The 16,325-nt window shown below is 34.5% G+C and overlaps 3 protein-coding genes across 3 annotated transcripts; 1 reads left to right on the forward strand and 2 right to left on the reverse strand.

Annotated features, from left to right (window-relative positions):
- Positions 1–489: 489 nt before the first annotated feature.
- On the reverse strand, positions 490–2,767 carry LOC113079935 (transmembrane protein 234-like). The gene is made up of 5 exons (XM_026252174.1): positions 2,710–2,767; positions 2,182–2,333; positions 2,017–2,083; positions 1,387–1,479; positions 490–1,305 (listed from the first exon to the last, which is right to left on the reverse strand). The coding sequence occupies exons 1-5, from the start codon at positions 2,720–2,722 to the stop codon at positions 1,199–1,201; spliced, it is 432 nt and encodes a 143-aa protein (XP_026107959.1). The 5' UTR covers positions 2,723–2,767; the 3' UTR covers positions 490–1,198.
- A 5,285-nt stretch (positions 2,768–8,052) lies between these two features.
- On the reverse strand, positions 8,053–11,684 carry LOC113079938 (CD276 antigen-like). The gene is made up of 5 exons (XM_026252177.1): positions 11,573–11,684; positions 10,913–10,949; positions 10,433–10,780; positions 10,059–10,328; positions 8,053–8,407 (listed from the first exon to the last, which is right to left on the reverse strand). The coding sequence occupies exons 1-5, from the start codon at positions 11,573–11,575 to the stop codon at positions 8,271–8,273; spliced, it is 795 nt and encodes a 264-aa protein (XP_026107962.1). The 5' UTR covers positions 11,576–11,684; the 3' UTR covers positions 8,053–8,270.
- Positions 11,685–11,780: 96 nt separating this feature from the next.
- Positions 11,781–15,418, forward strand: LOC113079939 (CD276 antigen-like). The gene is made up of 4 exons (XM_026252178.1): positions 11,781–12,019; positions 12,611–12,958; positions 13,202–13,477; positions 15,303–15,418. The coding sequence occupies exons 1-4, from the start codon at positions 11,965–11,967 to the stop codon at positions 15,410–15,412; spliced, it is 789 nt and encodes a 262-aa protein (XP_026107963.1). The 5' UTR covers positions 11,781–11,964; the 3' UTR covers positions 15,413–15,418.
- Positions 15,419–16,325: the final 907 nt, after the last annotated feature.

The raw sequence follows: 16,325 nt of genomic DNA on the forward strand, positions 1-16,325 counted from the left end.
CATAATATGATGCTCATATATAGTTGTCAGTCGGATTTAATGGGCGTGATTTATGGTAATTGAGCGTGAGCGTGCACGCGCGTCCCATTTACGACTGATTGGAATTCATTAACACACACACACACATTTCACTATCACATCTGACGTTTACGAAGTTTTTGTGAATCAGGAGAAGAGTTTTCGTGTAGTTCTCTTTACGCGCAAATCACTCAGATATTTACTCGTATATTTACGAATGTTTCATGAATGAGACCCATTGTGTGTTGCTCTGTGTGTATGTGTGTGTCAGGGTCACCGTGATTTTGCCAAGTAAGACATATTCCTGGATCAACACCTTTTGATGATCCTGGATCAACATTATTGTCCAAAAATATAGGCTTAACCCAATCCCTACCCCTAAACCTAACCCTACCCATAATTTATTCCTTAAATCAGTTGTAAATGATAGCTGATTAACAAGGGCGTAGAAGCACCTAACTCTGATTTTAAGCCTAAAACAGATATTTCCTGAAAAGTTCTATCTCAATTCTGATTGGTTGATTGGAATGTTGATCCAGGATCATGTGTTACTTGGTGAAATCATGCTCACCTGTGAGTCAGACTGGGGGTTCCCATGAGGAACAGACAGACAGGGATACTGAGTGACCTCTCCAGGCAGAAGATGATGCAGGAGACAGAGACACACCCACACACATTCTCTGAAAATGGAGTTCACTATGAAATTGCTATAATTTTGTTGAATGAATAGCATTTAAAATAATGTACCCTTGAAAAGTAACAGTGATCTTACAGCATGCAGAGATTCACTGAGAAGTGTTTTTATTTTTTTATTTCTTCTGTTTAACATAAGACCTCTGAATGTAAAAGACATTTAAAATAAATGTATTTAAACACTGGGCACTTTAACATTATTAATACAAATCCATACAAATATATCAGTTAATAATACAATATATACAAGTATAATTAACACACTTAAAGTTACTCTTTCCACAGTTGCATTTAAAGTGCAAAACATTTGGATTTCATCAACATGATTCAAGTACAGATATAAATTCATCCATCACCAAGTTCACGGCACATACTGAAAATGGAGCAGCACAGATATTGTGTCAGAAGAATATGTGTGTGTGAGGTATGATCACATGGCTGGAGCAGATCCATGGTCCTCCTTCACCTCACAGTCCAGTGGCACATTTCAAAGATCACTTGTGTTGCGGGCTCCTGCGCCATCTGTCTCAGAGACAGAACTCAGTACACACACAGTCACTCCAGACATGATGAGTAACATACCCAACACAGCTCCTACATGAGCAGAGACACAGAGAGTCAAAGACCTGTGTAGCTACAGAGAGAGAAAGTGATGTTACTAGAGAAGCTACTTACTTTTTCCTCCAAACTCCTCTCCAAGTAATTTACCCATTAATAGCGTGAACAGAAATGTGAGGGAGTTCACCATGGGTACAGCTAGAGACAGATCTACAAAACAAACAGCACTTCAAAAATCAACAGTAGTACTGTTTAATATTGTGTGCTCACAAAGAGTTTAAACGTTCCTTGATATTTTGAATTAAACGTTTTTCATGGCTGCACACACAGTGGTTATGTTTGAAATAGAATACCAGCTTACTAAATGAATAATAAAAAGCAAGCATATGCCTCTTACAGTTTATATAAAGACATTTCACACTGTTGTGTTTAATTTGGAAATTGTCAACCAATCTTAGATCTTAGCGACTCGTCACTCAAAATGTTATCATTTAGCAGCCTAATTCAAAAAAGTTTAGTGTGTAAAAGTTTAGTCTGTGTTATACTGCTCATTTTGCCAGTGTAATATGTCATATAGATATTTTATACATGAAGAAGACCTGAATATTGTGCACAGTATACTGTGTATGTACTGCATGAATCCAGCTTCAGCCTAATATTACTGTCAAAACAGTAATATGATACTATGCTAATAACAACATAGATAGTCAATACACAGAAACTTGTGAAGAAAAACAAACTTCTCACCTGTAGAAGCAAGAGTGAAGTAGAACACTAAAGATCCACTTTGGTTCAACAGAAATGGGATCAAATACTATATTAAAAATAAATAGATAAAATAACTATAATTACACACACTAAATGTATCACAAGCACTTATTATGTGCGAATCAAACAATTATAAAAACACACCTTGATATTGAGAAACAAGAATTTGACCTCAGCCAGAAACTGGAGGAGTTTGTTATCTTTCTGAACCCCTTCTATGCCCTCTGTGCCTCTTTTCAGGAATGGGTTTGTGCCTCCCCATAAGATCGCGACCAACAACAGACAAAACACTTCACCTACAGAGGACATCGTTATGACAGAAATTTATATTACACACATTTAAAGCAACTATCAATTATTTTTTTAAAGCGCAATATGAAGCGTCTACATTAAACTATGATCAGTTGATATCGTAATTATTGTAATTATTATTTTATGTTTACTCGATACACAGCTGAGAAAAAGCACACAAATTCAGTCTTGTTTTTAAGATGTAAACTTATTGATTTGCCCAGACACGCGAGCAATGAACCACTTGCAGTTTTTTCAATGACTGTAATTTCTTCAGCACTGTGTGTGGAGGTGAACTCAATTATTAGTTTAGTTAGACACAGTTGTAGACAACACTGCCAAAACCCTTCAAATACTCAGAAAAATACACAACAGTCTTACTTGTTGACACCATTTCGATTCTTCCTCCTTCTTCTTCTTCTTCTTCTTCTTCTTTCAATTTTCTGGCGGTTGGCAACTAACTTTAATAGTGCATTACCGCCACCTGCTGGACTGGGGTGTGGTACTGGATTCTAACCTTTCTAAAAATAAATAAATAAATTTTAAAAAAAATTAATTAAAAAAAAAAAAAAAAAAAAACCTAAATTCTTTTAATTAGTCCTGTATTCCTTAGGAAACTAAATACATATTTAAAACTTTTTTTCACCTGAGCTTCTTTGTAGGATTTCTTCTAAGTTTAATCTTAACTGTTTTCTTTTTAATTGTGATCTTAATCTTTGTCTTTCTTCCTGATATTTAGGACAATGAATTATAACATGCTCTACAGACTCTGGACATTCACATAATTCACAATTGCCATTTTCATGTTTCTTTATTATTAGAGTTTTATTTAATCTTGTGTGTCCATATCTCATTCTTGACAACACATCCTCCTCCTCCTTGCTTCTGTTCATATTTCTGCCCTTTCCCACTTTATTTTGGATATTATAGAACTGTCTTCCAGTCTGCCCATTGTCCCATAATGTTTGCCATTTGCTCTTAACAATGTTTTTAACTATACTCTTAATTTCTGCTTTGCTGTAATTAACCTCAATATCTACATTGGAATTTCCAACTGCTTTCTTACCACATTTGTCTGCCAACTCATTTCCTGCGACTCCTATATGGGCTGGTATATAAGAGTTATCTCAGTTCCTGCTTGTATCAGATTATTTGCAATTTGTATTATTTCTATTACAATATCCTGTCTTGATTTTGACTGATATGTTTTAATGCAGATTAAAGCTGAGCTTGAATCTGAAGCAATTACTGCCTTCCCTGGCCTATTAACTTCCACCCACAGCAGAGCTAGCCACACAGCGACCAACTCCGCTGTATAAACTGCCAAATCATCACTGATTCTTTTACCAACTTCTACTTTTAATTTTGGGATGACATATGCTACCCCCATTCTTTTATCACTCTGTTTAGATGCATCTGTATATATACTTACATCCTCTCTATACCTTTCCATTAAATATCTCTGCACCCCATACCTGTCCATACCATTTCCTTGCTTTTCTTCTAACCACCCCAAATCAATAGCCATTTCTTTATATTCCCATGGTGGAGCAACTAGGAAAGGTACCATAGTGCTTACTTTAATATCATTGAACCCCCATTTCATTGACCTTTTCATTGATCACCCAACCAAAACCTCTGACTTGAGCATTTCCACGCTCTTGGCATTGCTTCAAAACTGATTGACTCATATGATTTCCATCATGACCCCTCAAGTTTGCCCAATACACTATGGCCAGCTGATCTCTTCTAAGGTGAAGAGGCATTTGACTCATATGATTTCCATCATGACCCCTCAAGTTTGCCCAATACACTATGGCCAGCTGATCTCTTCTAAGGTGAAGAGGCATTTCTCCCATCTCCACCTGGATAGCTGACACTGGTGTAGTTTTGACAGCACCACAACATAATCTTAATGCTTGATTTTGTATCACATCCAACTTACTCAACCACGTTTTGGCTGCAGACCCATATATTATGCTTCCATAATCTAATACTGACCTTATCAAACCTGTGTAAATTGTTCTCATTGCAGATTTACTAGCTCCCCACTCAACTCCACATAGACACCTCATTACATTTATAGTTTTCTTGCATTTATCAATTATTTTTTGAATATGCATTGCCCATGTTAATCTTTGATCAAACCATATGCCCAGGTATTTAAATGTATCAACCCTTTCCACTTCATTATTTGACAATTTTACTTTTATATCATCAGTTAATTTATTTTTTGTGAAACACATTGTTTTAGTTTTATCAATTGATATCCTAAAACCCCATCTAATGGACCACTTATCCACTACATCCACTGCTTGCTGTATCTTACTCACTACAAAATCAACATTTCTCCCTCTCTTCCATAATGCACCATCATCTGCAAACAATGCCACATCCACAAAATTCTCCACCTCCTTAAAAATATCATTTATCATAATGTTAAACAATAAAGGACTGATGATATTCCCCTGCGGAAAACCATTTTCTACCTGATGTCGCTCACTTATCACTCCTTTTATCTTCACCATTATTGTTCTACCTGACAAGAATTCCTTAATCCAATTAAAAATTCTTCCCTTGATTCCCATATGACTTAATTTAATCAACAGACCTTCCTTCCACATCATGTCATATGCTTTCTCAATATCAAAAAAGACAGCCACCACTGCTTCCTTATTTACTTGAGCTCGTCTTATTGCATCTTCTAAATATACTAAAGGATCCATGGTACATCTGCCTCTTCTAAAAACACTCTGATAATTTTGTATCAATCCTTTTGTCTCAATTGTATATACAAGCCTGTCATTTATTATTCTTTCCATTGTTTTCCCCATTTGGGATGTAAGTGCTATTGGTCTGTAGCTGCTAGGAATCTGTGGATCTTTCCCAGGTTTTTTAATAGGGATAATTATTGATTCTTTCCATCCTCTTGGAATTATTCCCTCTGTCCAAACCTTATTGTAAAGACACATTAACACTTCCTTTCCTTTATCAGTTAAGTTCTCCAACATAGAATAACAAATCCCATCCCTCCCTGGAGACGATTTACCTAATTTCCTTAATGCATTATTAAGTTCAGTTATTGTGAATAATTCATTCAACACCCCTCCTATCATATCTGCATTATCAAATTCTTGTCGATAATTTCCAACTGTTTCTGCTCTTGCCCTCTTTTCCTGTTGACTAAGGTTTTCATTACTATGTACCTTACTAAATGTCTTAGCCATTATCTCTGCTTTGCCATTACTATTAGTGATAACATTTTGACCGATTCTTCCTCCTGTAAACTACCGTTTCCTTTGACGAACAGTTTCTTCTTCCTGTTGATAACTCAGATTATGGCAAGGCGTTTTAACATTGAATCTGTACATTGCACTATTATAAGATTTTACGTCACTAGTACTTATTTTTTTAGATACTAGTATCTTTTCCATTAAGTACTTGTATTTATTTAGTAACTACTGTGTGTTTATGCTTTTGTAAAGTGTCTCGTACTTAATCATTAGATAGCCATTTGGACTATTCATAACATAAGGCTAGTATAAAAGCATATCTGACTAGTAAGATAAGAATTGTTACTAGTAGTAATTAAAAAAGATACAAATGTCTAGTAAATAAGTACTAGTACCTAATGAATAACTACTAGTATCTAATAAACAGGTAATAGTATCTAATGAATATGTACTAGTATTTAAAAAATAAGTACTATGCTATTGCAATAATTACTAAAAAGAAACAAAAAGATAATATCAAAAACAGAATATATACCACTTCTTGTTCATTTGGAGACATCTTTAACCTCATATTAAAATGCTGAATTAATTTAAATTGTTAAGTAAGGGATAATGTACATCCAGTCGGTTGTTATCGCAGAATAACCCCTGACAGGGTGATCAGAAACCTGATGCAATGCAACTTGTTACATAGCTACTTACCACATAAGTAAATGATTAGACAAGAGATATCAATTTGAGTTGAAATATTTGAAAACAAAGCTTCAGTGAACACAGCAATTGCAAGCATGCGGCAAGTTTAAACTAGACAAAAATTTAAGGGAAATGGTGAAGTCAAACCGCTTAGTACAAAACATTTCACCATATAAATAATCAAGGCAATAAAATATTTAAGATGAAAATGTTTTAAAATCTTACCAGTTTGTTAGTTATCTTATAAACCATTACAGCGTACAAAACAATCATAGCAAAATAGCATCAACTGTGTTTGTATGAAATGAGAGCAGGTCCGCAATACCAGAATGTCATAATTCAATTCAATTCAAGTTTATTTGTATAGCGCTTACGATACAAATCATTGCAAAGCAACTTTATAGACAATTAAGTTTCTACTATATTTAGTAGTAGCATATAAGTGCTGACCAGTTTATGTATAAATGACAGGAATTTTCAGAAAAATATATACAAGACATAGTCAACCAGAAGATAAACACTATTAACAGCAATTATAATGTGATTGCATAGATAGTAGCAATATTTGTTAGTTTCCACCAAGAAAAACTGTTTCTATCAAGAGTACAGCGCCGACTTCAGTTACCCGGGTGAGCCTGTGTTATCAGCTTTTACCAGTTGTTATTGAGGGATAACATCCCTCGGAATGTCATGACTGTCATGACGTAGCCTATCTTGTTAATTGGTTACCATGAAAACACAAGGAAGGATTACAAACCTGTTGTCCAACAGAAGTATAATGACATGTTTTATTCAAAATTATCTTCATAACATCAGCCAAGTATTTGAAATAACTTATTTTTGTGATCTGACATGGTTTGACTTAACAGAATGAAGCCATACTATACAGTAATATAGGATATGTCGATTAGCACTGCATTTGAAAAATACCTTATTCTTAATAAAAAATACATGAGATGGCTTGAAGAACACAGATATACCATATATTGTCACAATCATTATTTATTGTCTTCATCTTCCATCAGTAAAATGTCTATCTGCATATTATTCAGCTACATCTACAGAGTATTCAGTATTATAGTATTGTTCATACTATACATCCTAAATAGAAGGCTTAGAAAAGGGGTTAGAGTTACTAGTACTTAATGGAAAAAATAAGTACTAGTAGCATGTAAATAGACATTAGTATGGCTTACAGATTAGATGTTAAAACGGCTTTCCATAAATTGGTTACAGCAACATGACTGTTGCTCCTTTCAAGCGGCTTTTGTCTATCCGTTGTAGTTTCAGATCTGCAGTTCATCAGATTTTAAAATAAAAGACATTGTTGTGTAGATAAGGACACAAAGCATCCGTATCAAGAGTAACGTTACTGAAAATGCAGAAACGCTGATCAGTTTTAAAAGCAAACAAATAAAAAAAAGTGGAATCCCAGATAACTAATATGTTTTATTGAATCAATGTGTTATAAGTTCATAAATAACTTAATTAAAAATGTATACAGAATATATAGCAAGTGTTAGATTTTATAATGGTTTAGTATCTCTATCAAACAGAATAATTAGCTTCAAACACAGTCTGTCATCATTTATTTACTTAGATGACCTTCTACTTAAAATAGAACAAAATCATGTCCAGTTTCACTTTAACATCACTGAGTATCCCAATTCTATAGAACTAAAATAAATAAAAACATTTTGTCAGCTGCAATTACTTCGGTGTTCTAAAGAGCTAAATGTTTTATAAATAGACTTAAATGTTAAAATAAAATAATGTATAAATAAATAAATTAAATTAAACAACAGATATGCTGTGACAATTGTAATTTGTATGTAAACGTGAAAAGGAGAAATAAGTACACAGTTAGGGTTCATTACAAAACAGCATGCCGTGGCAAAAATACAATAAAGATAAGCATACTTTTGAACGATTTATACTATATCCACCCTGATACTCACAGCCCACTGCAGCTCAAATACCCCAATATTGCTTTATATAGGTTAGAATCTATCTGGTTTAGAAATGCTTCTGGCATTTAGCTAATAAATCTGCTTTTGCTCCTCTCATCATGTGAGCAAGAATCCCAATCAAAATGATGCAGAGAATTGAGAGAAATATTAGTGCAATGTTTCCGTCTCCAGCATCTCCTAGAACTAAAACAGACACATCGGTTAGATTGTTAATATCAAGACTACATTCATTTTAAATTAATTTAGCTTTTTGATTTAATTGTAAATTTACAGGTGCAATTTACAGCTGTCCAAAAAGTTTCACTATACAGGTGCATCTCAATAAATTAGAATGTTGTGAAAAAGTTCATTTATTTCAGTAATTCAACTCAAATTGTGAAACACCTGTGTTAAATAAATTCAATTCACACAAAATAAGTAAGTCTTTGGTTATTTTAATTGTGATGAATTTGACTCACATTTAATAATAATAAAAAAAAAAACCAATTCCCATCTCAACAAATGATAATACTTCATAAGACCAATAAAAAAAATAAAAAAAGATTTTAGTGAATTGTTGGCCTTATGGAAAGTATGTTCATTTACTGTACAGTATATGTTCTCAATACTTGGTAGGGGCTCCTTTTGCTTTAATTACTGCCTCAACTGGGCATGGCATGGAGGTGATCAGTTTGTGGCACTGCTGAGGTGGTATGGCAGCAGGTTTCTTTGGCAGTGGCCTTCAGCTCATCTGCATCTTTTGGTCTATTGTTTCTCATTTTCCTCTTGACAATAGCCCAGAGATTCTCTAGTCCATGGGGTTCAGGTCTGGTGAGTTTGCTGGCCAGTCAAACACACCAAAACCATGGTCATTTAACCAACTTTTAGTGCTTTTGGCAGTGTGTGCAGGTGCCAAATCCTGCTAGAAAAATGAAATCAACATCTTCAAAAAGCTCAAAGTGGTTACAGTGACTTTGGTTTTCAAAAAACACAATGGACCAACACCAGCAGATGACATTGCACCCCAAATCACCACAGACTGTGTAAACTTAACACTGGACTTCAAGCAACTTGAGCTATGAGCTTTTTGAAGGCTCAGGAAACGTTTGCAGGTGTTTTGAGTTGATTAGCTGATTGGCATGTCACCATATTCTAATTGAGTTTTTGTTAAATGTGAGCCAAAATCATCACTATTAAAAGAACTAAAGACTTAGACTATACACTATAAACTATAACTTTAATACATTTAATACATTTTTAATACATTTGAGTTGAATTACTGAAATAAATGAACTTTTCCATGACATTCTAATTTGAGATGCACCTGTATATAATGAGGACATTTTTGAAAAGTGAGGGAGTTTTGGACCTCACAAGTACAGTTAAACCTTTCAACACACACATACACAAACACACACACAGTCTAAATTCTATATAGCTATCTAAATTGCTTATCTTATATGCAGCTATATAAATATTATAACCTAACAGTAACCCACACTCTAACCCTACACACAATCCCACATTTAAAGTCTAAATGGGGACACTTTGTAGACTTATGTTGTTGTTGTTATACACAGACTATATATACTATAGAGAAAACTTTCAGAAAAGATGAATCACTGTCTTGTCAACTAATATTTCAGTATATAGAGTAAAGTTTATGATCATGATTTTTGTTAGTACTACAGCACACCTTGAGTGCACATTAGCACCTTTTCTTGTTTGCTTTTGGTATCCAAAGAAGTGTTTAGACCAGTGGTCACACTTTACAAACAGATACCAAAACCAATTCCTTTTCTTTATGCAATTCACAAATTTCGAGACACCTGAAACTCAGAGTGAAGGTCTTTACCATATATCACAGGTCTCTCAAGTTTCTGGTTCAGGAGGTGGTTCTTTAGTGTAAATGTGACATTAACTGCTGGCTTCTGGACCTCATATCTGCTCCTAACTAAATAAAGTCCATCTTCTGTCTGGTCATGGAGCTCCAGGTGATGAATGAGACCCTGACCATATTCATCCAGCCAAATCACCTCAGGTTTAGGGAATCCCTCGGTCTCAAACTGCACTGTTATTGTGGTGGAGTTCACATGAATGCTCAACCTTGGTTCAGAGTAAAAGGCTGAAGAATACATACACACTGAGACTGGCTGTTCAACAGTTATTCATTTTGCTTCATTATAACATTATAACAAATGACAGTGAGTGTTAACAAATCATGCATACCTCCATAGTCAAGTTTTATTTTGGCTTTTCCTGCCCCATTGATGTTTTTCACTTTACACAAGTACCAACCCACATCCTTCAGTCCAACTCCATCTATCCTGAGAGAGGCATTCCCTTTACCAAGCTCTGAAATATACAATGAGGTCCGGTTGTGGTATTCTGGACTTTGATGGTCTAGCTGGTTCTGTTCATAATAGAATCTGTGCACGACTTGTGAGTCCTCCTGGCGCTGCCACACTATATTCAGGCTGGAGAGGTCAGGGTGTGGTGTAAAATGACAGCCTAGTACAGCTGGATGACCCTTGACTGCAATCAAGTGATCATTTGGTGTGCTTACCATAAAAGATGCTTAAAGGAGAAGATTAAAAGTTTAACATGAAACATATTTGCAATGCAACATTTATAGATGTAATATATTGTATTGTATTATAGATTTTCATCAGCTGTACATGTAAGAGGTAAAAACTTTGATGATCTTACCTGCACTTTTGGCTAAAATGCAAAATAGGAGTGTCTTCTACAAATACAGAGAAAGAGAGAACATGTGGTAGAAGCTCAGTACCCACAATCAAAATAACATAGAATACTCCAAAACATTGCCCAAACAAGTGCAATAAGCAACAAAACTGAATGGATCTTTTCCAGTTAATATAATATATCAAAGTTCTATCAGTTCCAGTAACTCAACAGGCTTTAGTAACGTCACGGTCATGTGTTGTGTCACATGGTTAAATGTAAACATCGAATGCACTGTCACGTTAATACATCTGAAAATTGCAAAAATGTCAAATGTATCCGTCTCGCAAATTTGCATTAGTTACACGATTGCAATTGTATTCAGTTCTTCCCTCTCTGATTTAGTATATTTGCAGTCATCGTGTTTTAAATAATAAATTATAATAATGGGGGAAAGACTATTAAGAAAAATTAAACAAAGTAGACATTATAAAAAACAATGCTCACAGCCGTATGATTTCACTTCATTTCGTACCTCCACAGCCACACACATTTGTATTCGACAAACTCTATGGAAACTGGTTTCCACAGATTATGAAACTCATTCATAACAATTATACGTAAATGCTTAAGGAACCAGAATTTTAAAAAAGAATAATATAAATAATAAAAACTTAGCCTTACCATATCTAACACAGAGCTGTGTATATGGAGAATGAAATAATTACTTCACGTACGTTTGTTAAAGGTCGTTTAAAGACTGTTGTGAAAGCTAAGTGAAAGTAAAAACAACTCATAAAGAAAGAAATCACCTGGGCGTGACATTCATTTCACCATTAGAGGACATAACGAGCACACCTGACACGCGCCCGGAGTGAAAGTGCAGCACGTGGCTATCTTTCTTTTATTTATTACTTTTTTTTTTTATTCCTGCTGCACGTTACATCGAAACATATTACCTGAAACAGGTTATCAGCATTTATAAGCCAGTTTACGTTGGCATTTCACGCTTGACCTGTATTATACACACCAAACACCATACTCACTTCGCGTTGCAGCTAAAAACTTGTCCATTCATGGGTCTGAGTCTCAGAGATGTTTCTTTGTGTTGCGCCTGGATCATAAGTGTGGGTAAGGCGAAACATGCTACATGTACATGCTTTTTATAATAGAAGTGGATAGATGTGTGTGTGTGTGTGTGTGTATGTGTATATATATATATATATATATATATATATATATATATATATATATATATATATATATATATATATATATATATATATATATATATATATATATATATATATAATATTTAAAGGATTTATGCATAATTTATATGATTCATTCAATATAATTATTACAATCACTTACATTAGTAATTTTATAGTCGATACGTTTTTTTCTTTCATTGTGGTTTAGCTGCCGCAACAGATTCATCACGTGTTCTTTTTTTTAAGAGAGACTGAGCGCTGTTATGTTTCAGTGTCTGTAACCAAGTAAAACTTATAAGCAAATCTATTAGCCTATTACATTTTATTTTTCACGTGGGTTTTACAGCTTTTCCTAAAAGTATCAACAGGGATGTTATGTTGTAGTTATTGTGCAACTGTTGTGATGTTTACAGTTAACTCTAAAAAGAAAAATATACACTGTGACATGTTTGAATTAAAAGCCTGCTGTTAATGAACATCTATTAACCGCATAATCACATCTTTCTAGCCCCTTTTAGGTTGAATGTTCCTAAAAGGTGTTTGGTGGCAATCCGAGGTCGTCCAGCTGTACTGGGCTGTGAGTTCACACCTGATCCTGACCTGTCCAGTCTGGTGGTTACCTGGCAACGACAGGAAGACTCACAAGTTGTTCATAGTTACTATTATCAACAGGACCAATTGGACCGACAGAGTCCAGAATACCACAATCGGACCTCATTGTATATATCTGAGCTTGGTAAAGGAAATGCCTCTCTAAGAATACATCCAGTTGGACTAAAGGATGCAGGCCAGTACCTGTGTCAAGTGAGCAATGCCAAAGGGACAGGAAAAGCACTGATAGAACTGGACTATGGAGGTATGTTATAAGCTTGAAATAAACAGAATATTTTTAAAAAGCTTTTTATATTATTATAACTTGAAATTATTGTAGCTTAATTAATCATATATAGTCTTCCATACAAATATCTGCAGATGGCGCACAAAATAAAGCATCAAAGACAGACAGCTTATTCAGTACAGAGTTTTGTAATGCCATGTCACTGCATGATATTTACTACTGTATTTACTCACTCTCTGAATGTGTGTGTGTGTGTTTCAGCCCTTTATTCAGAGCCCAGGTTTAACATTCATGTGAACTCCACTGCTGTGATGATGCAGTTTGAAACCGAGGGTTTCCCCAAACCTGAGGTGATCTGGCTGGAAGAACACAATCAGAACATCAGCTATCACCTGGAGATCCAAGACCAGACAGAAGATGGACTTTTTTACATAAAAAGCAGCTATGTGGTCCAGAAGCCAGTGGTTAATGTCACATTAACACTAAAAAACCACCTCCTGAACCAGAACCTGCAGAGATTGGTGTTCCTCAGCTATGGTAAAGACCTTCTTTCATCCTGAACTATGGCTACATTTACACGACAATTATGTAGTCAAAAACGGAAACGTTTTTTCCTTGCATTTTTAAAAAGTTTAATGTATACACAAAAACATTTTCAAAATGATTATGCCAGGACAGTAGTAGGCGCTGTGTCCTTGTTAGTAAACAATACCTGTAGGGAAGTGATGATTATATGTTGTATATGATGTGTCTTCGTTGTTGGTTGTAATATTGGTGAAGCAAATCTATAACTTGCTGAAGAAGCGTTGGCAAACTATCGAATGCCAATAACAGTACCAGATACTCCGCCATTGTTGTGTATGTTTGTTCGCACTTGCCTTTAAAATCGACATCTGCTGCGCATGTCTACATACCTAACACATTCTACACACACACAAGACATCACTGTTTTTAAAGATTCATTTATTGGGTGTTTACCTGGAAACAATAACATTGCCATTTTCAAAAATATGCATTTTCAGTCCCAAAATTCTGTTGTCATGTAAACGAACAGACAAAATCCACAATATGTTTACAGTTTTTGGCTGATAAAAGTTCTACTTCTAAGTTGTCAGGAATTTAATATTAAATGGGGTCAGCAATGTAAAATTATAAAAATTTAAAATCCATACACCCTAAAAATATTAGTAGGCTATAACATCCATTGTAATCATGGTTTGCCTATAATGAATGCATGCTTTATAGAATTAGATGTTCAAAGCGCTATATGACTGAATGGAAAACATGTAAAATTACTTAAAAGTAGCTAAATGCAGCTTTTATTATTGTAAATTAAATTCTGAATACAGTTCTCTGCAGGCACAGATTTTACATACTTGTGTGCATTAGGCTATGCTTATAATCATAAGATTAATAGTCCATTGTATGTCAATAGAAAAATATTCTTCTCGGAGGAAAAGAATAACCAGTATGGTTTTTAACCAGTTTTGCTGGTTAATTCATCCTCATACCACATTACAACTGAAACTGAAAAGCAGGCTTATTGGCTTACAATTACAAAAAAAGAAGATCATAAAGGAACTTATATCTGTTGCCTTAATCATTTTCTTAAAAAGACAACCACACTTTGAGGAGATGAACTTACTAACTTTTTTTTAACCCATTTCTTTTGTAACCAGGACAAAGGCAGTAATAAAAAGAAAAGAAAAAAAATCATAAACTTGCATAGTGGTTAGCCCAAGTTAAATTTTCTCAACGAACAGCTAAAAAAGATACCATGTATAATTACTGCTACAGCTAACACGAGGAAGGTGATGCTGGATTGTGATTGGGGAAAAAACCCCCATTGGCATCAGGTTACAGTAAATTATTTTTTTTACACAAGTCATACAACTAGATTGGTTTGAAAGCCTAGTTTGTGCAGTAACTGACATTTAGGTTATGTTGTGTCACTAATTTGAATGCAAAGAAAATCAATCAAAAATATAAAAAATGTGTTTTGTTTTTTAGGACTTAATTATATCCATGAAATGTATTGCTGCCTCTGTGTGAATGTTGTTTCCACTCCTGGATTCTCAGGACTAGAGAATAATAAAACTATAAACTCACTTGCTACTAAAGGGTGATTTTATCTGTTCAAAACACAAGCTGGTTGTGGGCTGTTTTTGAATATCCTACATGTCTCTGCAGGGTCTTCAGTTTTCTTTTGTAGTTTTCAGGTATTATGATTCTGAAGCTTTATTTCAATTGGAAGTTAAATTTATCTAATCCCAGTTTAACAATAGTTATGGCTTGAGGTAGGATTTATGAAAGCTTTCATGTACAACTTTTATCTAAAAAATGCATCTTTTTTTAATTTCAGATGAGGATGGAGATGGAAGCACTGCTATCATTATTCTCTCAATACTGAGTGTCATTCTTTTTGTTGTAATGTTTTTACTATTAAGAAAACAAATAAAGACCTGCCTATGATCCTCCAATCTCTTGTCGTCATTATTATGGTATTTCCTGGCATGTTGAACCATATTTACTCCAAAATAAAACTCCTGGTTTTGTTTAGGGCAAAGAAGAAAAAAAGGAGCTTATGTATATTGTTCTAATGTTCAGATTATATGATTATTTACTTGCCATACTGCTTTTCCAAACATACGACTGACTTTCTTCGGAAACACAAAAGAAGACCTTTTTGACCTACAGTGGAAGTCAGTTGTGTCTAGATCTCATACTTTAAATTTGTCAACAAAACATCCTTTTTTGAGTAAGCCAGGACATAAATGAAGATCATAATCAAATACCATCATGAAATTTGATTTGTGTGCAGAGTCAGCTGTTCCTAAAAATGCTGATTTGCACTGAGATGCCTAGAAAGAGATTACAGGACTATATATTTTTGTAAGACACAATATTGAATGTGAATGAAAAAAAGCAATAAAAACTTGTGGGACTTTTAGCCTTTTTATCATCCTCATAAACCCTTAAAGGGGGGGTGAAATGCTCATTTTCACTCAATATCCTGTTAATCTTGAGTACCTATAGAGTAGTACTGCATCCTTCATAACTCCAAAAAGTCTTTATTTTTATTATATTAATAAGAGAAAGATAGTCTGTACCGATTTTTCCCGGAAAAACACGAGCGCCTAGAGGCGTGACGTGTGGGCGGAGCTAAAGAATCACGAGCGCCAGTAGGCTTTTGAGTTGAGAGCGTTTGGAAGCTGTGACACAGATCCAGAGGCTGAAATTTAACAAGAGCAGCATCAGCAAAGGCGGTATGCTATGTGGTATGTACTGAAACTGTATATATTTGCTTAGCGGTTTTGGAAAATGACTAAGTTCCACTTTATGTCGTCTTTTTTTTTTTTTTTTTTTTTTTTTAAGCTGTACATGT

This window comes from Carassius auratus, unplaced genomic scaffold (assembly GCF_003368295.1).
Source record: "Carassius auratus strain Wakin unplaced genomic scaffold, ASM336829v1 scaf_tig00029889, whole genome shotgun sequence".
Taxonomy (NCBI): Eukaryota; Metazoa; Chordata; class Actinopteri; order Cypriniformes; family Cyprinidae; genus Carassius; species Carassius auratus.